We start from the raw sequence: 24991 nt of genomic DNA on the forward strand, positions 1-24991 counted from the left end.
GTTGAACAGACACGCTGTTGTGCAACCAGACTGCAATACACTTTTCATCTTGCAAGTCTGAAGTTGGTCTCTGTGTGCATGAGACCCTCCGTTCAATTCCCATCACCTAGTGAGTGATCAAAAATTCACACTCTGGACACTGTTCCCATTAGACAATGGTTCCTCATTTTCCATTGCCCATTTCCTGGTAGTCATTGTACTGCCTTCTGTTTTTATGTGTTTCTCCACCCAGGGCATCTCATAAAGGCAGAATCATATACTATTTGTCCTTTGCGACCTGCTTATTTCACCTTGCTTGCTGTCCTTAGGCTCATTCATATTGTAGCATGTATCAGAATGTCCTTTCAAAGACTGAAGAATGACCCTTTGTACACATTAATTTATATACCATGTTGTTTTTCTATTCATATTCTGTAGGGCTTTAGGCTTGGCTTGTTTGTTTTCAGGTAAAAATCTTGCTATGTAATCCAGACTAGCTTCAAATTTACAGCATTCCGCCTCTCTCTGCCTCCCTCCTGGGTGCTGGAATCACAAACGTATGCCACCAAGCCTGACTCTAGTCATCGATTAATGGATGTGGGGGCTGTTTCAGCTTGTGAGTAATGCTGCTGTGAGCAAGGGTGTCCAAATGTCTTCTTGAGACCCTGTTTTGAAATCATTTGCATGCATACCTAGAAGTAGAATTACAGGCTCTTAGGATAATTCTAACTTCCGGAAAACTTGCCTTCCCATTTCCCCCTACTGTAGCTGCATCATTTGTATTTTTAGCAAAGCTCTTACAAATGAATTTCATTTTATCCTTCATAATATTTTCAACTTGAAGTTTGCCTTTTCAAAATAAAACTACTGCAAGATTTGGTTTATTTCTGTAAAACCTGGGGCAGATGTAAGTCAACACTGACTTGGTTGGTACTTAAAAACACCCAGAGTAGTCACTACTGAAACTTTTGAAGCAGTGGCTCTCAACCTGTGGGTTGCAACCCCTTTGGCAAACTTGTATATCCAAAAATATTTACACTAGGATTCATAGTAGTAGCAAAATTACAGTTACTTAGTAGCAATAAAAATAACTTTATGGTTGGGGATCACCACAACATGAGGAACTGTATTAAAGTGTTGCAGCATTAGGAAGGTTAAGAACCACTGTTTTAAATGCTCCAGAAATAATGGATGTCTATCATGGAATACTGGAAATATATTAAAAATTACCTGAAAGTAACCATTCTTTGGGTTGTAAATTTTCAATTCGTAATTAAAGCAATGGACTGGAAAGGCCGAAACTGGTTTCTCCCATTGGATATAAAGAGAAGTTTCTTCAATCTCAACTGTCACATTCATTGGAGGATTCACTTGATCTAGGTGAGAGAAGAAGAGGTAGGTCAGCAGCAATTCTCTGAAAACAATGATCAGGGCTGACAGCCCCAAGCCACCGTTTCTAAGATATGCTTTTTTCAAGATTTACCATTAGGTCTCAATCAACCAATCTCAAGCCACAGGAAGTGGGTGGCTTCCCACGAGGTTCTTGGTGTGGCTTGCCGAATAGATTTACACATATAAAGAACAGAAATCACTACTCCACATGGAAGGGATTGATTAGCACCCTTGTCCTGGCAGCTCATTGCAAGGTGTACCCAGCATCCCTTTAACTTTCCAGGATAGACTATACTCATGGTCAGAGCAGGGACCATGTGCCCCACATCCATTTCCCAGCAGAGGGATAGCTCTGGGAAAATCACTTCTCCTTTCTGGTTTCAGGGTTTATTTTTTGTTATTGTTGTCTTGTTTTGTCAGATAGAACAAGAAGCTTCTGTATAAAAAGAACAGATTGAGCTAAATATATCTTTACAAGAGTAAGCACTTTCATACTAGCATCAGAGACCTGAGTTTGGATTCCCAGCACCCAGGTGAAAACAGCTGTAACCTCAGAGCTGGGGGTGGTGGTTGGGTAGTAGAGGTAGGTGGATTCTGGGGCCTCACTAGCTATCCAACCAGTCTAGCAAAAATGACAAGTTCCAGATCCAGTGAAAGTTTCTGATTCCTACAAAATAAAATGGAGAAGCAATTGAGGAAGATGTTCTGATGTTAATCCCAAGCTTCTGCATGGACAAACACACCTGCACAAATACATACATAGTACACATACACATATAAAAAAAATGAAAGAGGAAGTGGGAAAGAAAAGACAAGGGTGGAGGAGAGAAAAGACTTGTGGACATATTGTTTAAAAGTCTAGAGATGAGTCCAAACCACTACAAAGGACCAATAAGGATTGGAGACGGTTAGCTTTGAAAAAAGAGCCACATGATGGAAAACCTGAATGAATACCTTTGGATTACAGAAGAACCACACCTTGGGGAAAAGGCTCAGAAGTGTTCTGGGTACAATCCATTACAAGACCTGTGGGCACACATTTCATGGAAGAAGCCAGAACAGATGAGTACTGCCATGACTTTTCTGGGTGCAGTCATTCTCAACTGGGGAGAACTCTACCCTCAAAAGGATATGTTTAAGATCTGATTTCATGACAGCTCAGGAGAAGGAACAAGTAGGGAAGATAAGAGTTAGATAACTAATAGATAGGTGCCAAGAAGACCACTAAACATCTTCCTACTCTCAGGACAGTTCCCTACATTGCCAAGTCATGCAGCAATTATGTAGAATTAAACTTGGGATGCCTATCTTGGTTTTTTTTCCCCTCATATTGATTGCATGATTGTTCAATATTTAAAAGGTAGCAAGACCCTTTACAATGCAAAGATTCTACTATTCCATTATTCCAATGTTGGGATTAGTGTCTTACCAATGGCATGTGGAGTGAACAGCTGATCAAAGGGCTTGATTGCAGCATGCTTGCTTGAGCCATTAATATGCACTGCAAGCTGCTCAAACCCTTTGCTGTTGATAAATGTCCTGGGAAACCAGCATGCAGTATTTCTGTCCAGTGCATCTCTGCTGTATTCCTGGCATTCTTCAGTCCAGACACCAAACCTAAATTGCAACACCCATGAGTTTTTATAAGGGAAGAGGAAATGGATAATTTGCATAAGTAAAAATAGATACTGACCTGTAGTATAGGAAATATTGTGTGTCCTCAGGGGCATCCTTGCCAACAAGCCAGGTGCAGCGAAGAGACACTTGGTATGGCCTTAAGTGGGTGTGACTACTCACAACAGTGTTTGTGGTACAAGTTAAATTCATAACCGAGGTTCCAGAAGACCCTAGGGGACCACAGATAAAAAGAACAAAACATTGCCATGATGGTTTATGAATTTTGTGCTTTTGTTTGAGATACTATTGATTGTGAGTGACCACAAACATTCAATTATAGAAACTCATTTGCAAAGGGCAAATTTACTGGAGAAATGAAACTAAAGCTATAAAGCCTCGGGTTTTGACATGAAAGAACTTTTCAGCTATTGTAGATGAAGCTGTGGAGGTGAGTCAGTGAGACGGATGTCTGAAAGTTCAAGTCTAGTGTCATGTGTCTAACAACTTGAGCACTCTAATACTATACTTGTCACTACCTGACTGTGAGGGATTTCCCCAAATGCTGCCTGAATTCCAGTTTTTCCTGCTGTAAATGAGAGGCTAGGTCAAGGAATCTCTCCAGAATCCCCTTCCCTCTTAGATTATATCAGCCATTCCTTAGCATCTATGTCTCAAGAATCGCATGGATTACTGCTCAGGGATGCATTTTGGCAATACCCCAAGATCTTACCATTATATTAGAGACCAATGTACAACAGCTTGCCAATCTCCTTAACATACCATAACTTAAAATCTAAGATTCCAATCTTTGTTTGCACTGGATTTCCCCCCAAATTATGTTTGTGCTACCCAGAACACTCTATCAAACAAAGAAGGGGGGAAGAGTATTTTCGAGGCTAGGGTCAGGAATAACCTTCCTAAAGAGGAAACCCTGAATAATGGAAGGGTTTTTATTTTTTCTTAAAACAGCTATAGACTAATTTTTATCACTGTCATCAAGCGTCTTTCATTGGACAGAGGGAAAGGGTGAGAGGAGAGAGCTTCCTATTGCCATTTGGAATTTGGAGACAGAAAACTGGTTAGTTTGCCTTATGATACATACATGCATATTATATATGATATAGACACATATGTATCTATAAAATCATGCCTCTGTATCTGTAGCATTTGTTCCAGAACTTTCCTCCCATACTAAAACCTTCAGATGCTCAGGTCTCTTATATGATGCCATCTTGCATATGGCTTACACAGCCTCTGGTTTAGTATAAATCCTTTCTAGTGAACTTGGAATACTTAACGTAAGTGCTTAGTAAATAATTGTTAGACTGTGTTATTTAGAATAATGGCATGAAACAATCTGTTCATGAACAGTGTAGATGCTTCAATGCTTTTTTAGTAGAATGCTTTTGATCCACATTTAGTTGAAAAGATAAATGTGGAGCCTATGGATATAGGGCTTCTCTCCTCACTCTGCACATACATGTGTCCACATACTAAACATCTGCACAGTCTATGTCATGTCAAAGTAAGTCATCAGTTTCCCAGTTCCAATCCAAGACATAATTCAGTATGGATTTTCACTTGGTTAGTGAGTAAGCATGTATTGGGCGGTGGTACTAAGGGAATAATTAGAACTGCAGAAACTTAACACTGAAAGGAAAACCACATAGAGGAAGTTCAGTTGTTCAGTAGATGTGAAATAATGGCTTAATGCAAGGTACACAATGGCCCATATGTATATCTATATTCCTTGAAGTACACTTCTTATTTAGGGTCAAGCCACTGGAAAATGATGAGTAAATGCACACATCTGTGTTGTTACCAACACAGTTCAGGTTTTTTTGGTTAAGTGTGCCCCAGGTTCTATTTGTTAAAGACTTTGCTGTGCAGCTCATGGTGTAGTTGGGAAGTGGAGAGCCCTGCCTGAGTTGGGGTCTTTGGGGAGGTCTTTGGAGACACATCTGTAAAGGGGATAGACAGTAGGGCCTTGCCCTTTTTATGCCTCCCCTTGCTTCCTGGCTCTAGACCTCTACCACCTGCTTCTGGAAGGATATGCTGTGTTGTTAAATGGACTAAAAATAGGCCTGACAGGTCATGGGTGGAAACCCCCACCCAAACCAGAAACCAAAATAAGTGTATTATCTTACATATTTGTTATAGTAAAAAGAAAGCTGACTAATAATACAGGAGGCAGGATCTTCTCCAATGATGTGGCTAGAAGAAAGATTTGAAAAACACTCATAGATATGGGGCTAAAACATATATGATTTAGGAAGTCACATATCCCAGGGTCTGATGGCCTGTCTCCTCCTTTGTTTTTTCCATCTTGTGTTTGTGTCACTCTGTGTTAAAATGTTTAAACAGATCTATCTCTGCTTATGTGTATCAGAAGCCGCAGCTCCCAGTGTAGATACAGGGGTGTGCTTGCAGGGGTGCCACAGGTGGACCTGGATGGCCTTATGAAAGCTATGATTGGAATGTGGGTGCTATGAAAGATTAAAAGGAGATTGGATGGTATGGTGCCGGGCTAAAGAAAAGAGGCTCTTTCCCATTCTGAGAAGTGTAAAATATGAAATTTAGATGTCCCATGTCTCCTTTACCTGATGGAGCTTTGAGTTCAGCAGAAACCCAACTGCTGGCCAGGAAAGAGTGGCTTCTCCATAGGATGCTCCTCACACTAGCTGCAAAGCCATCATGAAGGGGGGCCACATATTTGCTTTCAGTCTTCCTGGTGTTATACTAAAATAAAACCCGCCAGTCATGGTATGTAACAGAAAACAACATCAATCAAATAGGCCTTTTACTCCACTTTGAAAATGATAACAAATAAAATGGTATGAAGTAATTTTCTTAGAAAAGGGGCATCATAATATTAATATAGTTTCTCAATGACACATGAACATATTCCAATAACAAACACAATATTGTAATTAAAGCTCAAGTTGCCTTTGATTCTCATCATTAATGCTAGTCTCCTCTCTAGGAGCACCTTCTGGACAGAAAATTCTTTAAAATTTTATATTTACTCCAAAATGGTTAGTACAAATCACATGTTCCTTTCTTTCACCTTACTACAAGCATGATGAGCAGTAGGTGTGTTAGCACATCCCTAGCATAAACCTGAGAAATCAACTCAAGACCTGAGAATATAAACAAGGTAGTGAATGAACTTGGCCTTTACCTTGGGTTTTCTGACCCTGTACTGCTCCCTTGTACCATTCTGTTCATGACTTTCTTCTAGTTTTATTGACATTTTAGGAGATAAGTAAACAGTACTATCAAATACATTACCCTTCAAAAGTTGGTAAATAGTCTGGGAAGATGGCTGAATCAATAAAGTCACTGTTGTGTGAGCACAATGACTTGAGTCTGGGTCCCCAAAACACATGTAAAATTCAAGGCACATGGCAACATGCACCTGTAGCCCCAACACTGGGGTAGTGCGGAGAGGTGGATCCCTGAAGCCTAGTCAAATTGATGATCTTGCAATTGAAGGAGAGGCTTCTCTCAAAAACAAAAGGTCTTGGAGAAGGATCAAGGAAAGCGTCAACCTGTGGCCTTCATACCCCTGCATACCTAGCCACCGTGCATGTACACAGACCTACACTAACAAGTGCATAAAACACATGTACATCTCTCTCTCTCTCTCTCTCTCTCTCTCTCTCTCTCTCTCTCTCTCTCTCTCTCTCTCTCTCACACACACACACACACACACATACACACTAGAGAGAGGGGGAGGGAGGAGGGGAGGGAGGGAGAGAGAGAGAGAGAGGACTTTCCTCGAAGTAAAGCCTTCTATGCTACTGTTTCATTTTGAATAATAAGCATGTGTCTAATTCACTTTATGGATCCTACTGGTAATACAAGAAGATCTTTAGTAATTGGATGTTCTTTATGAAGAATTTCACTTCATGAAGAAAAATGCAATTTAAAAAAATGAATATTCACTCTCAGTTTGTTTGGTTTTTGTTTTGTTTTGTTTTGTTTTCATCAGACCCAGCACTTACCTCATCTTCTTGTGGAGCACTTATTTTCACATGATATTGTAGATCAATATTTCTTTGCTCTTGGTCAGGATTTGGGGCCCAGTGTAAAAGAACTTGCGCTAATCCAATGGCTTTAACAGTAAAATTGACAGGTGGTAGAAGTAAAACTATTGATTCAAAAAACAACAACAAACAAAAATGATACAATGTTCAATTGTCCATTTTGTGTATGGTGCTGGGGGTGAAACTCAGGGCCGGGGAATATGGGACAGATATGTTACCCCTGAGTTATATTCCCAGTCTTTAACAGATTTTAATTATTTTCTTAAGTAACATACTGGTTTGTTGTGGCTTATTAGAATATATGATACAGAAGTAATTTGGCAAAAGTTTCTTTAAAATGATTGCTAGTTCATCATCCAGGCACTACCTGTAACTTTCACATGGTTTTATTGAATATGAACAATCTACCATATTGTTATTCATTAAAGGTGTAGTTTTTACAATAAGCATCATAATCAGTGGATGGGATGTGATAACAATTTCTGGACTTCTAATCCCTCTTCTTTCCTTTTCACAGGAGTATAGAAGATAAATAGAACACACTGGGGGTTGGGGGCAGCATATATCAAACGTGAAAACAATTGTCTCATGGACATCTGGTTTCTATTGCATAAAAGTACCTACTTATTTGTAAGATCAATGATTCACAATGTAAAATGTATTTATTTTTCATTATTAGCCATATCTAAAGTATTTGAGTAGAAAAAAAGGATTTGCTTTCAAGGTAAAATATTTTTTAAATTAAGGACTCAGTACTCATTGTAGAAATACTGTAAAACACAATGAGCAAAAAGAAGAAAGTAAAACTTTTCAATTCATGTCTTATTCTGTTATTTTTTTCTGGCGTGTGTCTAAACAACTTCTTAAAATTTTTCATCCAAACTCAGGCAACACTATACATTGTGAAACACATAATCTTTAATTTATTCATTTTCTAAATTGTCAGTGTTTTCCATTGACCTTTAAAAGCCCTTCATAACTCCGCACCTGTGTTTGACATGCAAGGGTTTCCAGGACCGCTTGTGTAGTTCACCTTTATTCCAACAGCCACTGGCTACTGTGGCTTTTCAGATCTAAATTAGCTAACTAACCCCCAAAGTTCATTGCTCTAGCTGCACTGTGTACATTTCAACTGCTTGGTGCTTATGTGGACAGTGGCTATGTGCTGGGCAGTACCAAGATAGAATACCATCTTCATAGAGAATTCGAGATAGAGCTGGGCTGGTGCCATCAAACAGTTTTCCCCTCTTAACCCCCATCATCATACTAAACCCTTAGATCAACGAGTTTCAGGGGCAAAAAAGAAAAGAAAAATGGTAGAAGTTTATTCTTGCTTCTTGTGAGGCCTTTTGTGAAATTCCCAGTGGAAATGGGGGTCCTAAATATGGCCTCTAGAGGCTGCCTTCTTCCACGACACCCATATATACTCTTAGAATTGAATTTTTCACTGAAGTATAGAATTTACATTTCTGCCCACACTGATTTCTTAAATCTCAAGAGTTATACTGTTTTATAAAAAACTTCCCAACTGAATGCTTATTTTGGAGAAAATTCCATTACTGTTTTTTATAATATACTTTAACAAAAACAGACATTATTGGATAGACAATCCTTACCCTTCTTATCAGAAAGCAAGTCAGCTTGCAGTGTTGTCCAAGCCCCCACAAGGATTAGTAACATAGGCTGCATGATGGTCAAATCCTATGGGAAACATGGAAGACAAATTCCAAATCATCGCATTGTCATTTCTAAGGAAAGCTGGCAGCTACTTTCTAACTTGAGATCAGTCAGTGGGTCACCTAGCAACTGCTTATAATCTATCTCTTTTGCTTGCTGGGAATGCAAACATATGGGGCTTTGCTCTTGGGTTGTAGAATCATCTGTTGGGACAGAATGACATGTAAATTAGTAATTAATTAAAAGGTGTGATGTGTCTGGGGCACAATAGGTGCAAAGAGACTTCTGTTTTGACTCACAGAGGGTGAATTAAAGTTCACAATACACACAAGCAGAGATTCCACTAGAGTCCACTGAGCAAACGCGTAGCGGTAGAAGAAAAAGAAGAAAACAGCAGACGATTGATATTCAGGACAGTAGAGCAGGCCTCAGGATGGGAAAAGTTCTAAGTAATTAATAACAAATGAACACTACCGATTTCGTTCATATGTTTTTAAATTAGGGGCTTGGTGGTCGAGTGTTACGTAGGAGGTCCTAGGTTTGATCCCACCACCCTTCCCCTTCAAGTCAATGTGACAAGAAACTTACATTGATAACAATTTGTAGTGTGAGAAACATAAACTTCCATTTAAAGTCTGGAATAAATTTGTGATACTTTGAGTTTGGGGGAAGATGATTTATAGTCTTAAGGACCCAAATGAGAACAGGACAGGGGGCAGACAAAGAACATGATCAGACACTTAGAAAAAGTATAAGTATTTCTCCCTCCAGAAAACAACTTGACAATGAGATGGATGGAATGTAGAATGTTGGGTTAAGGGAATGAGTAAAAGCAGAGGGTCTCAGACCTTGAGTTCAAAGGGGAATGCCACAGCTCCTGCTGGGACCTGTAGATTAAAGATCTAGAGCCGGGCGGTGGTGGCGCACGCCTTTAATCCCAGCACTCGGGAGGCAGAGCCAGGCGGATCTCTGTGAGTTCGAGGCCAGCCTGGTCTACCAAGTGAGTTCCAGGAAAGGCGCAAAGCTACACAGAGAAACCCTGTCTCAAAAAAACCAAAAAAAAAAAAAATAAATAAATAAATAAAAAAAATAAAGATCTGGAGTTTTCCCAGAGATTTTCTGGAGCTCACCTTTAAGGATGAAAAGTGGTGTGTGGCTTCCACCTGGGGTGTGCCTCCTCACTTAAAAAGAAAATTAAGGCATTTATTTATTCATCATGTGTGTGTGTAGCTGTATGAACTTGGGTCATACCTCAATCTTCAGACAACAAAAGATGCTCTTGCAGCTTGATAGTAATTAAAATGACTTACAGGGCTAGGTTGTAGCTCACTAGGAGAGCCTTGTTTAGAATATGAAAGACCTTGCTTAGACCCTTAACACTTTCACAATAAATCATTAAAAAAAAACAATCAATAAGAGAAGGTTTTACTTTAAAATGATTTAAATGACTAGACCTTTTCAAAGTCTAATTCCAGTGCAGGCAAAGGAAAGAACTTCATTAAATGGATAAATTCTGAAAATTAATTCCAGATACTTTTGCTTCATTATTTAATCTCATCTTACAATATCTTACTTAACATATTGCTATTACTGCCCAAGTTGGAGTAATAACACAACAGCCGTAAAGGGACAGCATATAGAAGTCATTCAACTCTTTCTTTCTTTTTTCTTTTTTTCAAATGAACTTTCAGAGTTAGGCCAGCTTTCACCAAAATAATCCTTTTTACTATTTCTATGACACTTCCACTCCATACAAGTGATTTTTCATACCGATCATGATCATGACAATGAAAACAGACATTGTAATAGTCTAAATTTTCAACAAGTCAGACTTTTTATGAGCCAAAGGGAAGCATTTCTAATGCACCAGGCCTGCGAAGCTCAGCTAGAATATCCGTAGTAACAAGAAAGGTAGCGGCTGTCTCAATTATGAAAGCTACATCTTCAGATGTCAGCGTTTCCCGACATGATGTTTAATATGCCCTACGTTCACTGTTTTTCATTAACATGAGTTCTAGGTCAAGGAAAAAAATCCCTAAAAATTAATACCCTATAGTGACTTTTACTGACTGGTAGAACAGGAAGTGTCTTAACGCAGTGCTTGTAAAAATAACAAACATCTGTTTATCCTTTGCAATTAAATTGTTGAAGTAAATAATGATTCTGTTGAATATCTCAGTGGGGAGGTAATTGAATATTTTATATTAGTAAGCACTCTCCCCTAGAATTTACCTTGTATTCTGATTTTATAGCTGCTAAAAATAGAATTCTCTTTCAAGTTTTATCACTCAAACATTTTTTTTTTACTAAGTTTTGGCCATTAATGGCAACATGGTTTTTTTTTTTTCCGTATCTCCTGAGTTTTCTATGCCTTTGAAAAAAAATCAGTGTCCTATGAACAGTACAAAGTGCTCAAATAGACCACAAATATTTCAAAGCCGGGCAGATAAATTTCAGCAAAGGCTGAATGTTCCTGGAGCTTCAACATCTGACTGTTTCCTGTGATTAGCTGGCTCTGTTTCCCCAAACACCTCTAGGCTTCATCTCTGTGTGGCTGCTCAAAGCACATGGGCCCTTTGTAGGAGCTGTCGTCTTTGGTTAGGGATAAAAAGATTCAAGCTCTTTGGTTCATACATTCAAAGTTATGCTATTATGAAATGAGCTATAAATCATCATATTAAAATATAGTTATATAGTAGCTTTCTTTATTTGTGTAATCTCAAGATGACAATATACCTAACTCATTTCTCTTGGATATCAATTATAATGCAAATCAGAGCCATTACATTGCTAAATTAAGATGTAAATTTAGAAGAATAAAATAAATAAAGATTGCCTGCCTACAATTAGAAATACATGCTCTATCCTTGAGGGTGATCAGAAGAAATTTGTTTATGTGACATTTCTGTGAGTAAACTTAGATTTCTTGAGTGCCCTCATTAAAATTTAGAAGAAAACAGGAGTGCAGTCTTTCACATGACAGATTTTTCTAGAAATGAAGTTGAGTCAGGCTTTAGCCATTGATGATGGACTTCCCCAGTGTTCCTAAGAATCAGCCAAATTCTGCTGAAGTTCAGAAATAAAATTTTTCCTTTCCAATTAGGAGCATTCATTTTGCAACCAAAATTATATCGGTAGCCCTATTTTTAGAACCTTTGTGAGTGACTTGTGGTAACATCTAATTCCAAGCACAACCTGAATAGCAGAAATTGAAAAGCCACTGGGAAGATTCATATGCCCTTTTAGACTATTACAAGGAAAGAATTTGTTTCCCTTTTTTAACCCTGTACAGTATAGTCAGTCATAAAACCCAATTCTTGGATGGGGGGGTGAATATGTAAACCAAAGGATATGTTTAGCTAGGTACACTGTGTTACCCCCACAGTGAAAAACTGGACATGCTCATAAAAATAGAAACGAGCAACAGGATGACACATGCAACACTTTGTTCTTCCCACTACTGGACTTCTGAATAATTTTCTATAATAGTCCTAAAATATCATCCTTGGGGTCAAGTTGTGGCCAAAAACACAAAACACTCCATAAATCCAGATGCAAATAGATGCCACCCTCAATATTCTGTACAGAGAAGGCATTTGCCACCAGTATCCCAACACTTAAACACATCCTGCCAATCTCATTTGCCACTAAGTATTATCCACATAGATGCTGCCTCAGTGGTGGACATACCTGTCTATGGACGATCCCTTCAGTTCCATGGGTTCTCAACATTAGAAGCCGAGGACCACAGCTGCCTCTTGTGTCTAATATCCCATCAGAGCCCCAGCACCTAGCACTCCATCGAGCACAGGGCACATGCCTATTAGGCTTGGTCCTGTAAAGAGTGGGAGCAAGTCAGTACCCAGCCCTGAGAAGGCCAGACAGGTCTGTTCAACATGAGCTAAGGGACAGCTTAGGTCAGCTGGGACTGCGTGGGGAACACCTACCAAGCCTGGTTCTCTGCGTGCCTTACTTAGAAATTTCCCCACATTGCATTTTAAGTAATGGTAAACAAATGAGACAGCTTGATTTCCAAAACTTTATTATATTTCAAAATGTAAACTTAATAACAACTACATAGATTTATTACCAGACAACTATGGAAGAGAACATATTAACAATAAAGCAGAAATAACAGGTAATGAAATGTTAATTATAATTCATTGAATTCTAATTTTTCCTGTCTTTCCCCTCTCTTTTTCTGTTTCTCTTTAAAAAAATTTTTTTTTATTCTTTTCCATCCATTCTTTCCATGTATATGGAATATATATCTTCCTGACCTTAGGTAATTAATTAAATTAGTGAGTATAAAGGCAAGTGAGATATTTCATAAGCTTTTTTGTACATTTTAGGTAAAATGAAAACGTCATGGATACCAAAGAAATTTCAGCAGAAGGCAAAAGCAAAATGCCTTCAGTTATACTATGACATCATTTCCTTATTGTTGTCTCTAAATTTGTAACTTTTGAAATTAACTCTGAAACTTCTTCCTTACAATCTCCAAATAGACTTTATAACCTATTTTCTAAACTCATATATTTTTGAAGAGGTTTTATCACTAGATATTAACTCCTTTAAGTCTTGTAAGGTGTCTACAGAAGCAGAAAACAGATGTCTTCTATTTCCAGGCACACTGACAAGATATAAGATGTTACTTTAACAAGACTCACCTTGGTGTGAAGGAGCGCGTCAGATACAGAACCACCACCAAAAATAGAACCACATAGCCAGGACCTGTCCCGTGAGCTTCTTCAAGTTTGGTGCCCCCAGGGTTTGCTCTGTCTCTGCTGATAACAGGGTTAGGAAGTGTTCTGTTTCCTCTTTTCTCTATTGAAACATTGTCTATATGCTTACAAATTATTATTTCTCTTTTCCTGACCCTCCTTTTGTTGGGGGGTCCTGGGTGTGTATCCGGTCTAGTAAGAGAAAACAGTATTTATCTGCCCCACCAACCCCGCAGTGAGTCAAGCGTTGGATTCCCTTACTGAGAAGTTTGGGTGGCTACGCGATGTAAGCCAGCAGCTGTGAACCTTATCTCTGGGTACACTGTTTGACTTTGTAGAGGTTCTTCATTCTTTCATCATCAGAGCTGTACTGGTTAAGAAGTCACCTGCAGTTTCCTTTACAATAGAAAGGCCACATGACTGTTCTTTGGAGGATGATTCCCAAGAAAGCAACCCACTAAAGAGGAGTCACGCTGGACCCTCAGTGACTGTTATGTGGCAAAAGGCTTGTCTCCACCAGATAGCCACAATTTGCTAACTCTGCAAGCTTCAGCCTCTGGGGGTGATAGTGTGCTGCCTTTGGGAGTTAGAATATTTAAGAAGCTTCATCAGGAAGAGAAGGCACGGTGCGTGGTCACTACCCCAGTTGTCGGCTCACGCCTTGACAAGTGCAGAGCCTGACACATAAGCAGTTCCCTGCACCCTGAGCCTGATGTGCATTTCTCAGGCCCTGTGACTTCTGCTTTGTTATTAAATTCTATACCCTTAAGTGAACATGTGGGGAGAGGAGTGCCCAGGGGTCTGGGTGTAATAAATGGCTAGGGTCTATCTAGCTTGACCGAGCTCATCCTTCATGAGCCCTGACAGCGAGTTCCTAAGGCACGCTCCACATACTTTTCCCGAGTCATCTCCCAGTATTCCGGACAGCACCCAAACCTCGTTGTACTTCAGTTGATGCAGATCTACTTAGATTTTCCTGCCCTTTTCCCTTTTCTGGGTGTTTCAATCCAGGGAATTTCAAGCTAAGTGACTAGCAGCAGAACAGACCCCCCCCCCTTCCCTCCTTTAAGTATGGCTTAGAGCAGTGGTTCTCAACCTTCCCAAAGCCGCCACCCTTTAATCCAGTTCCTCATGCTGTGGTGACCCCAAGCCATAAAATTATTTTGTTGCTACTTCATAACTGTAATTTTGCCACTGCTATAAATCAGAAGGTAAATATCTGGTATGCATCCCCCAAGGGGGTCACGACCCATGGGTTGAGAACCACTGTTTAGAGTGACCGTGCACAAGAACTGTGCTTGATGCAATAGTTAAGGCTGATATCAGTAGCTGCCTCTGAAAGGCCAGCTGCAGGCTCAGCTGTAGGGATACCTGGCACAGGAATCCTAGTCCCTAGAGAAGGCAGCACAGAAGCCTTTCAGAAAAGAGGGGCAGCCATCCCTTCACAGTAGACACAGAGAGGCTATTATGGAGGCTAGATCAATGTTTCTGTTTGTGAGACGATAAATGATGAGTCCCCTGAAGGAAGCTTCCACACAGCTCAGCGTCCCTACAGTATAAGTACAGTACTATGTTCTTGGAGGTTCCCAGGGTAACCGTTTTAAACAGTTGCCAAAGTGAAACCAGATCAATTATTATTTGATGACCTGAAAACTGTGATTTTTCCTTGGGAAAGAAGAAGTGAAACAAGAAACAGAAAGAGCTCCAGCTCTTTGCTGAGAGCTGTCCAGGAAAGGTTAGACAGAGTCTCAGCCATCTGGCCTGCTCTTCAGAGTCCTGTACCTCCTAGTTTAGATGCAGCACACTCATCACTAAAGAACACTGAGAATGTTTATTAATCACCACGAGGACAGTATTTTGTGTTCTGAAAGGCTGTTTTTAACATTTGATATATTTCTTAGACATGTTTACTCAAAATGCATTTACAAATTTAGATATGCACCATGCCAGACCCTCTGAAGACTTTCAGAAAATTATTCTGGCTATGCCCCTGTATACCATTTTTCTAAGGATATGGTTTGATATTTTAACTTACTACACCAATAAAAAGCACAAATAACATGCTCATATTTCTCCCATGTTTTCCTGTGAACTCAAAGGAAATGAAGAAAAGCTGAAATTTGCATAGTTTATATTTTATGGCATCAGTTCCATTCTTTAAGATAAAATATGTGTTCAAGACGTAGTGGAATATTCTAGAAGAATTCATAAAATTAGTTTTTTTTTTCTTAATCTGCCTCATTTCTTAAGAAATGAAACTGCGAAGATTTAGGCAAATGGCATAGGTGAAATCTGAATTGTAATTACATGGGGGCAAGATGCAGCGGCTTCCCCTTGGGCTCTGCCTAATGAGCTTATTAAAGTCTGATATGCAGACCAAGATTTATACAGAAGGGACAGAAATACATTACAGCCTTCCTGAGAACAGGAAAAGTAACATAGAGATGGGTGAGACAGACACAGCTCCTCAAGCTTCACTCATGTGGATATTAAAATGGGTAATTATTGTAAGTTTCTTTCTTTATTTGTTTATTTTTATTTTTATTTTTTTGAGTCATGGTCTTATATAACTGAGGCTGGTAATAGACTAGCTGTGTAGCCAGGAATGAGCTTTAACTCCTGATCCTCTTGACTCTTCTAAGTTGTGGTGTTACAGGTGTGTACCATTATGCCCAGCATTATCAAGAGTTTTTGATAAGTAGCTATTATAGAAAAAGCAATAGGAGACTGTACACACACACACACACACACACACACACACACACACACACACACACTTTTGTAATGTCATTTTTAGTCAGACAAAGAATGAGAGGAGGGATTGTGTCGAAGTTGTAGGTGTCTTAACTATTCACCCAGAACAGATACCGTGGCCTGTCAGTGGTCGTCATTGAAAGGCATCTGTTTCTAACCCGCCTGTCTGATTTTTCACCGGAGTCTGGCGTATTGTACACTGGGTTCCAGGTCACACAGTGGGGTCAGGTTTGGCCCAGGTGTCTGCAGGATATTTGGAACCAGGACTACTCCGGGTATACTCTTTTCACAATGACAGCAAAGGTGCCAGGAGGCGAGAACAACCATTTAAGCTCATGCTGCTCATCTGCTCAATAATATTCTATGGCTCAAATCGTAGAGCAAAATCAAACCTAGAATCAAGTCTCAGGCCCCAAGTGTACTTTGTCATCCACAGTTGTCAGGCCAAGGTAAAAGCATAGATGTACAGGTCAGTAAAGGATTAGGAATAAAATAATTCCTCCTAATACAGCAGGATTAATATTTAATTTACTTTATTCATGTGTTTCTCATATAATACATTTTTTATAAATGCATGAACAAAAATTATGTATGAGGACACTAGATGCCAATTCTGAAATTAAATACACACCACACACATATACACACACAACTATATACAAATACTGTATACATCATATGTAAAAAATCAATTGATTATAAATCTAAGAGTCTACTTCTGGATTGTCAGTTCTATTCTGTTGGTCAGTATGTCTCTGATATTTTAAGTATATCAGTGTGTCTCCATTGTTTTTGTTTATGCATTTTATTTATTGAGGTAAGGTCTCTCAGTTGAGTTTACAACTCAACAATCAGCTAGTCTAACTAGCCAGCCTGCCCTGGAGCTCTCTGTCTGCCTCAGTGTGCTGGCATTATAGGTAGGCACCACAAGTGCTTAGCCTTTATGTAGGTTCTGGGGATACAAACTCTAATCCTCCAAATTCTGGTCCTCATGTTAGTGCAACAAGCATCTTATCTACAGAGCGTCCCCCCAGTCCAACGAGATGATTTTTTTAGAAGGATACTATTACTATTCAATGGAGGAAAGACCAGGCCTTTCTAGAAATAGTGCAAATACACACAGAGAAAACTGATATTGAACTTAGTTTACAACTTATACAAAAATCAACTTGATAGAGATAAAACACATGAGCATAAAAGTTGTGATGGATATTTTTGGTTGTCAACTTGACTACATCTGGAATTCACTAAAGCCCAAGCACCTGGGTATATCTGTAAGAAATTGTTTTCTTAATTAAATCATTACAAGGGGGGAGACCCACCTATAATCCAGACCTTTTGAGGTGGGAAGATCCACCTTTAATCTGGGCCACACCTTCTAGTGACAGCCCATATAAAGGATGTGGAAGAATGAAGCTTTTGCTCTTTACCAGATTGTCCTTGATCTCATTGACAAGTTCATTCTTCAGGATTCTGGCATATACTGAAGACCAACTGAGACATCCAGCCACATGACTGAACATCTGGATTTTTGGACTTTCATTTGTAGACAGCTATTGTTGGTGTTGGACTAGCTGGACCTCAGCCTATAAGCCAATTATAATAAATTCCTTCTCTCTCTCTCTCTCTCTCTCTCTCTCTCTCTCTCTCTCTCTCTCTCTATATATATATATATATATATATATATATATATATATATATATATAATCAGTTCTGTTCCTTTAGAGAAACCTGACTAATATAAAAGGGAAAAGTATAAAATACTCAGAAGAAAATAAACATAACTTTTCTGGGTTTGATGGTTTGAATAAGAATGGCCCCCATGGACTCATATTTTTGAATGCTTAGTCATCAGGGAGTGGCACTGTTTAAAAAGGATTTGAAAGTGTGGCCTTGTTGGACAAAGTGTATCTATCACTTGGGATGGACTTTGAGTTTTCAAAAGCCCAATCCAAATCCAATCTCTCTCTCTCTCTCTCTCTCTCTCTCTCTCTCTCTCTCTCTCTCTCTCTCTCTCTCTCTCTCTCTCTCCTCTCTTCTCTCTTCTCTCTTCTCTCCCCCTCTCCCTCCTCCCTTTCTCTATGGATCAGGATGCAGCTCTCAGCTTCTGCTCCAGTGCCTATCTGCATGCCAGCATGCTCCCAGCTATGATAATAATGTAAGCAAGTCCCCAATTAATTGCTTTTTTGAATAAGAGCTGCCTTGGTCATCATGTCTCTTCATATCAATAAAATAGTGACTAAGACCATGAGCTTGAACTCTACAGGTTTTTAAAAAATGAGTCACAAAACTGCAAGTAACAAAAGAGGAATAGGCCATCTGAAATTTCACTAAATTTAAAAGATTCTGTACTTAGAAAAGTCCCTCCAAAATTTTTTAAAAATATAACACAGCAATTAAAAGAAAAATAATCTAAGTTTAAACTCATCAAAGAATTTGAGCAGATATACAGCCATAGAAAGTATACCAGTAGTCAATGTGCATATAAAAAAATGCTCAAATCATTAGCTATGAGGGATATTCAAACAAACCACAGAGAGGCAACCTCTTTACACCCATTATGATGGCTAAGATACAGATGGTAACAAGGGTGGATGAAGAACTTCCAATATCTTTCCTAGGGTTGCAAATAGTGCATTCCCAGGCAGATACCCAACTCAAGAAGATTGAAAGTGTATGATCACATAAAAATTTATATGTAGTAGGTCAGTGAAGCTCTTACGTTTCATAAGAGAGGTTTCTTTGTGGATGGCGGCAAATACAGAAACTCACAACTAGTCAAAGAACAGAGAAAAAGTGTCCATGGAGTGCTCAGCCATAAATGAGACATCTATATTATACCCCTTATCCTCAGATCTCAGGAACCATCATGGAAGAGAAGAGTGGAAAAATTTCAAGAGCCAGATGTCAGGGAAGATTAGGTCAAAGTTGTGTCTTTCGAACATGACAGGACACTGATGAATTCACCACTGCTATGCTTGTCTTCATAAGGCATACAAGATCAGGCCAGTCAACAGTACATTATGGAAGGAGGATAGGCTCATGAACCCCAACTCTTAGCTGAAGAGCTAGTGACTCCTAATGGGGATTGCAGAAGGGCAACTCAATTGTCTTTAAATTTATGTTCTCTTGTAAGTCAACCATGTTCTGATTGATGGCCATATACCTATGAGTATATGAACAGCACAAATTAGATTCAAAGGTTACAAAAAGAAGGAGAAGTAAAGTTGGGTGGGAGTATGAGGGTGAATCTGGGCAGATGTAAAAGGAGGAACGGGAATGAATATAATCAAAATACACTGTCTTCTTGCATGAAATTCTCAAAGAGCTAATACAAACATATTCAAGTTTATGTGAATATTCATGGCATTACTTGTAATAGCCAAGAAATGGGAACAACTCAAGCATACATCAATTTATATGAATAAAGAATACATAATGCAGGGCTTTGAAAATGACTTGGAGTAAAAGTGTTTGCCACACCAGCATGAGGACCTGAATTCAAATCTACAGACCCTTCATAAAAAAAAAGAAAAAAAAAAAACCAGAATGCATGATGAGTGTCTATAATCCCAGCAGTACTGTAGCAAGATGGAACTCAGAGACAGGAAAGTCCTAGAAATGCATAGGCCTGCCATCCTCTACAAACATCTGGTGGACAAACAACCAAAGAGGCCCTGTCTCGAACAAGGTAGAAAGTGATGACTGCACCTGCGATCGCCCTCTATCTCTAGCAAGCATGCCACGATTGATGTATCACCCCACCCTTGTCCCCCTGCCACACACACACACACACACAGAGGAAGAACATATAGAAGAACATATAGTGTAAGCATCAATGGCATATTGATAATTCATAAGAATGAAGTACTGATCCATGCTATAAAATAGATGGACCTTAAAAACAGGAAGCTAAGTCAAGTTGGTTAGAAAGGACCAACATGTGATTCCACTCTTAATGTGAAGTGTCCAGAACAAGATAATCTACAGAGGAAGAAGATCAGCTAGTGATTGTGAGTTCAGCTGTACAGGGAACACAATGTGGAGAGTCTGTAGAACATGAGCAGTAACTGCTATTGAGTATGAGTTTCCAGGAGTAATAAAAACATTTTATGCTGTGTGTGGTGATATCAACTCAACTAATTTAAAAAAAATCATTGAGTTATATACTTTACATACATTTTATGACATGAACTATGTGCCAGTACAACTGTCATAAAAATACTAGAAAGGTCTCCCTAACAAATTTTGATCAGAATCCCAGGAAGTTATAGGGAAAACTATATAGTGTAAGCTCAGTGTGTGCAGACCCATCTTGTTTCCCTGAAATTCAAAACTCATTTTTGTCTGGCAGGGACTCCCAGAAACTGAAGGTTTCCCATTTCTTTATCCAGCAGCCAGATCTTTGCTCTGCAGTCAGACATTAGATCAGCTTAAGTGTACGAAAGTTAACAAATGGACTGACTGGTGGATAGCTCATAGGTTAAGAGCTCTTATTCCTGGGTGGTGGCGCTTGCCTTTAATCCCAGCACTCGGGAGGCAGAGGCAGGTGGATTTCTGTGAGTTCAAGGCCAGCCTGGTCTGCAGAGTGAGTTCCATGACAGCCAGGGCTAGACAGAGAAACCCTGTCTCGAAAAACAAACAAACAGACAAAAAAATAATTCTTATTCCCAGTGCAACAATTCAGAACACCTGTACCTACATAACAGGCTGAGTGAGGTACTCCATGTGCCTGTAACCCCAGGGATGCAGAGGTTGGATTCAAGAGAATGGCTGGGGCTTCCTGGCTGCCAGTCTAGCTGAAAATATTCAAGGTCTCAGGGAGAGATCTTGACTCAAAAGATAGAAGAGGTTACCCAATGCTCTCCTCTCATCTATGCACACACAACATACAACAGAACACAATCATACAAAGAAAAGAAGAACTAGCAGAAGCTGTGCAGTTAAACACATTTTGTTTCAGTGAAGAAAGAAGCTCTGTGCATCACTGTCTTTTGCTGTGCACATATTACTGTGGCCCCATAAACCTTATGGGTGAGTAAACCGAGGCTTAGAGAATTTGCATATCACAGCTTCTTTGTGATGCTTCCTAAATTCACATTGCCTGGGATGGCAGAAACCTTCATTCTACAAATATAGTAGTTATTTTAGAAGAAGATGGTAAGTGTATGACTTGGATGGAATGTTTAGTTGGTAATGGCTGGTGAGTAATTCTTCCTGGGAACCCTCTGATGAATTCACAATTCAGTGTAAATGTCATTGGTCCATGAAGCCCTCTCTTGCCTCCCTCTTCCTCCCTGACTGTTGCTTTCACATTTCTAATTTGTGCTGTTACTGAACTGATATTGATGTTTGTTTTTCTGTCACCACTGCAGCCGTGGCTGCGGGAGCCGTCGCCCATCTTGAATCTGAAACTCTGGGTGGGTCAGAAGACAGGTGTTTTTATTCCAGCTGCTGGGTGTTTCCGGTCTTTGCTGGGAGTCAGCACACAAAGCAGGTTTGGGTGCTGCAAGGAGGAAGGTTTCTGCTTTGGCAGTAGATTGTTCCATGTGAACCCACATTTAGAGCTAAACAGTGCAGTGTTGAGCGATACTCTAAGAAACTGACTTTAGATTCCTCCTTACTCTGATCTGAAGCTGCTGAAAACTGAGAATTTTGAAGGTGATTATTTTGTCTTTACCCTTGGGCCTCTGTTCTCTTAACTATTATTGAAGTCTCATCTTTTAAAATTAATGACCCGGTAGGAAATTTCAGAGCAGCTCAAATTGATTCGTCTATTTACTTACCTCTTTTAAATGTAAAATAAAATTGCATTTGTGTGTAAAATCCCCCAACACCAATGGAAACTGCAGTTCTACATTTGCTGAGAAATATCTTTATTTGTCCTCTGGGAGATCTTAAACTTTAGTTGGCTTCTATTAAACTTTTATGAGGACGAAACTAGGGAATGACTTTTTCTTCAAACAGGTACTTTTTGTTGTTTCACAGAAAAGCACACATGCCTGAAACAGAACTTTTTTTTCCCAGCAAATTACTGTGTGTCACTTACAGAGAAAAGGCCGAATGGGGGGAAGGGGTGGGGGAGACAAGTGCCAGCCCTCCTGAATTGCAGACTGTAACATCAGGTCACAATCATATTATTCCCTGGCTTGTCTAAATATTGCCTAAAATGTCTTCCTCAAGAGGGTGACAGTGTTATATGAACTCCCAGCACAGAGAGAATAGTCCATTTGCCTTCTCCTCGAGTGTGAAGATGTGAAAACTTCTAGCAAGGAGGGTAAGGTGAGGAGGGTGAATGCTGAAGGGGCATGAGTGAGTAGGGAATTATACTTATATTTAGCTGTGTTTTTGTTTTGTGTGTGTGTATGTGTGTGTGTGTTTATGTAAAGATGATGTGTGTGTGTGTCTATATGTCAGTCTGCCTTTATGTAAGAGTAAATGTATATGTATATGCAGTGTGTGTGTGTGTGTGTGTGTGTGTGTGTGTGTGTGTGTGTGTGACAGAGCTCAACCTTGGCATTATTTTTTAGGAACCTGGTCATCTTATTTTAGGGGACAGCATCTCTTACTAGCCTGGCACCTGTCTGTTCTGATACACTGATCGGTCATCAGTAAGCTCAAGGCATTTACTTCCTTCTGCTTCCCCAGTTCTGGGACTACAAGTGTGTGTCCTTATACCTTGTTTCATTTTACATGGGTTCTGGGGATTGAATTTAGTTCCTCAGGCTTGGACATCAAGCATACTGCCAAATGAGCTATTCTAGTCCCTTATCTGCATTTGTGATGGAAATCACACAACCTGCCTAAAAGCCAAAAAGGAACACTCAGGAAAGTACTTGATGTTATCAGATGCAGCTAATGTTATTGCACTTGTGTGGATCTTTCCATGGTATTCCTTTTCCTCCCCAGCTGCCTAGCCACTAAAGTATGTCCTTAGAGATTTTGCAGACAGAATGATGGGAGAACCCAGAAATCAGTCTACTTCTATGAAACAGAGTTAAGGCAAGAAATTTTCTGTAGAAAGATCATCTTAGGATATCTAGATAAATAAATCCAGTTGCCAGTGTCCTTATGACAGGGTGGCAGGAAGAAGCAGAAAAGAATGAGGCTCTGCTCTGGGCTTTGAAAGTGGAGAAAGAAATCCTCTTGGAGCTAGAAAAAGCAAACAGAATCCCCGGAGTACTCAGAAGGAACCCCACTCAATAGACTTATTTTAGAGTTTTGACCTTGAGGTAGTTTGAATTAGAAGTGTCTCCCACGGGCTTAGGCATTTTGTTCTCTTGGTTCCCAGTTGTTGATGCTGTGCAGGAAAATTTAGGAGGTGGGACCTTGCTAGAAGAAGTACATCACTGGAGGCCAGCATTGAGAGTTGATAAATTCACCCCACTTATAATTTGCTTTTCTTGCTTTGTGCTTGCAGTCAGGGGATATGAGCTCTCAGCCTCTGCCATCATGCCTGCCTCTTACTGTTACGCTTCTCCACCATGATGGGGACATGTGGCTTTGAGACCTTAAGTCAAAATAAATTCCTCCTTCCATAAGTCACTTCTGAACTTTGTGTTTTATCACAGCGAGAGAAAAGCAACTAATGAAGACTTCCAGAGCTGTGAGATGATGCATTTATGTGGTTTCAAGCCATTACATTTGGTGTAGTTGGTTATGGTAGCCATCGGGGGCTAATGCAGTGGGTTGCCAGTCATTTCCTCTCCTCACTTCATCTTTAGCTTTTCTCACTTTTCTTCTGTTTACCATTCACTTTTCTCTTCCCTCCAGTGCCACTATCTTGGCCCAAGTGCATAACTATAGCATCTCCAGCTCTATTCCTCCTCCCCAGGCCTTCATGCCGCCAGCGTGCACTGATGACTCTCGGGAAAACACAAATGGGTTTACGAAAACCCCTGCTTCAATAAAACCACCAACTCCTTACTATTAGAGTCAAACATATGTGCAGCGTCATGAGTCCCAGTGTCACCCTGTCAGACCTGACATCTGTGACCTCTCCCAGTGTAATGAATGTTGAGTAACAGTTCTGAGTCAGAACACTTGAATCCAAAATCCCACATGAAGCCTTTGATGACTATTCTTCATTGTCAACTTGACTACATCTGGATTTAACTGAGGCCTAAGGGGCTGGGTACACCTATGAAGAATTTTTCTTAATTGAATCATTTGAAGTAGGAAGACCCTCTTTTAATCTGGATCTTTTCAAGTGAGAAGATAGATCTTTAATTCAGATCTTTTGAGGTGGGAAATTCTGGCCCATACCTTCTGGGGCAGCCTATATAAAGGACGAAGGAAGGAACCTTGCTCTAATTGCCTGCTCTCTCTCTCTCTCTCTCTCTCTCTCTCTCTCTCTCTCTCTCTCTCAAATCCGTTCCTTCACTGGCATTAGAGCCCACTTCTTTGGGATTCTGGCATATTCTAAAGATCAGCTGAGACACCCAGCTTCACGGACTGAACAACTACTGGATTAGTGGACCTTGTATTGGTAGACAGCCATTATTTCACTAGCCTGTAAGCCATTCTAATAAATTCACTTCATATATATTTTTGACATACACGTATGTTTAGATTTCTTTTATTTCACTTTCCTAATTTTTCTTCTTAATCACATAGCATCTTCTAACTAATGAATAATAGCCTTGACTGTGTTTTTTCTCTAGAATAGTACAAACTTGCCAGACCCTTACAGGGTGCTTTGTACTATAATTAATCTTGGAGTATAAACTACATACCTAGGGAGAATTCTTTCTGTGCTGTTTGTGTATTAAATACCAGTTCTTCTTGTAAGCATTGCAG

At 39.7% G+C, this 24991-nt stretch overlaps 1 protein-coding gene across 1 annotated transcript in view; it reads right to left on the minus strand.

Moving 5' to 3' along the window:
• The window catches only part of Il5ra (interleukin 5 receptor subunit alpha), a 32353-nt gene extending 23627 nt beyond the window's left edge, over positions 1-8726 (minus strand). The window contains exons 1-6 of the mRNA XM_028886671.2: positions 8654-8726; positions 6996-7141; positions 5589-5727; positions 3065-3218; positions 2801-2988; positions 1210-1355 (exon numbers count right to left, since the gene is read on the minus strand). Coding sequence (XP_028742504.1) covers positions 1210-1355; positions 2801-2988; positions 3065-3218; positions 5589-5727; positions 6996-7141; positions 8654-8726 — 846 coding nt within the window. The remainder of the gene's footprint in view (positions 1-1209; positions 1356-2800; positions 2989-3064; positions 3219-5588; positions 5728-6995; positions 7142-8653) is intronic.
• Positions 8727-24991: the final 16265 nt, after the last annotated feature.

Source organism: Peromyscus leucopus, chromosome 3 (assembly GCF_004664715.2).
Source record: "Peromyscus leucopus breed LL Stock chromosome 3, UCI_PerLeu_2.1, whole genome shotgun sequence".
Classification (NCBI taxonomy): domain Eukaryota; kingdom Metazoa; phylum Chordata; class Mammalia; order Rodentia; family Cricetidae; genus Peromyscus; species Peromyscus leucopus.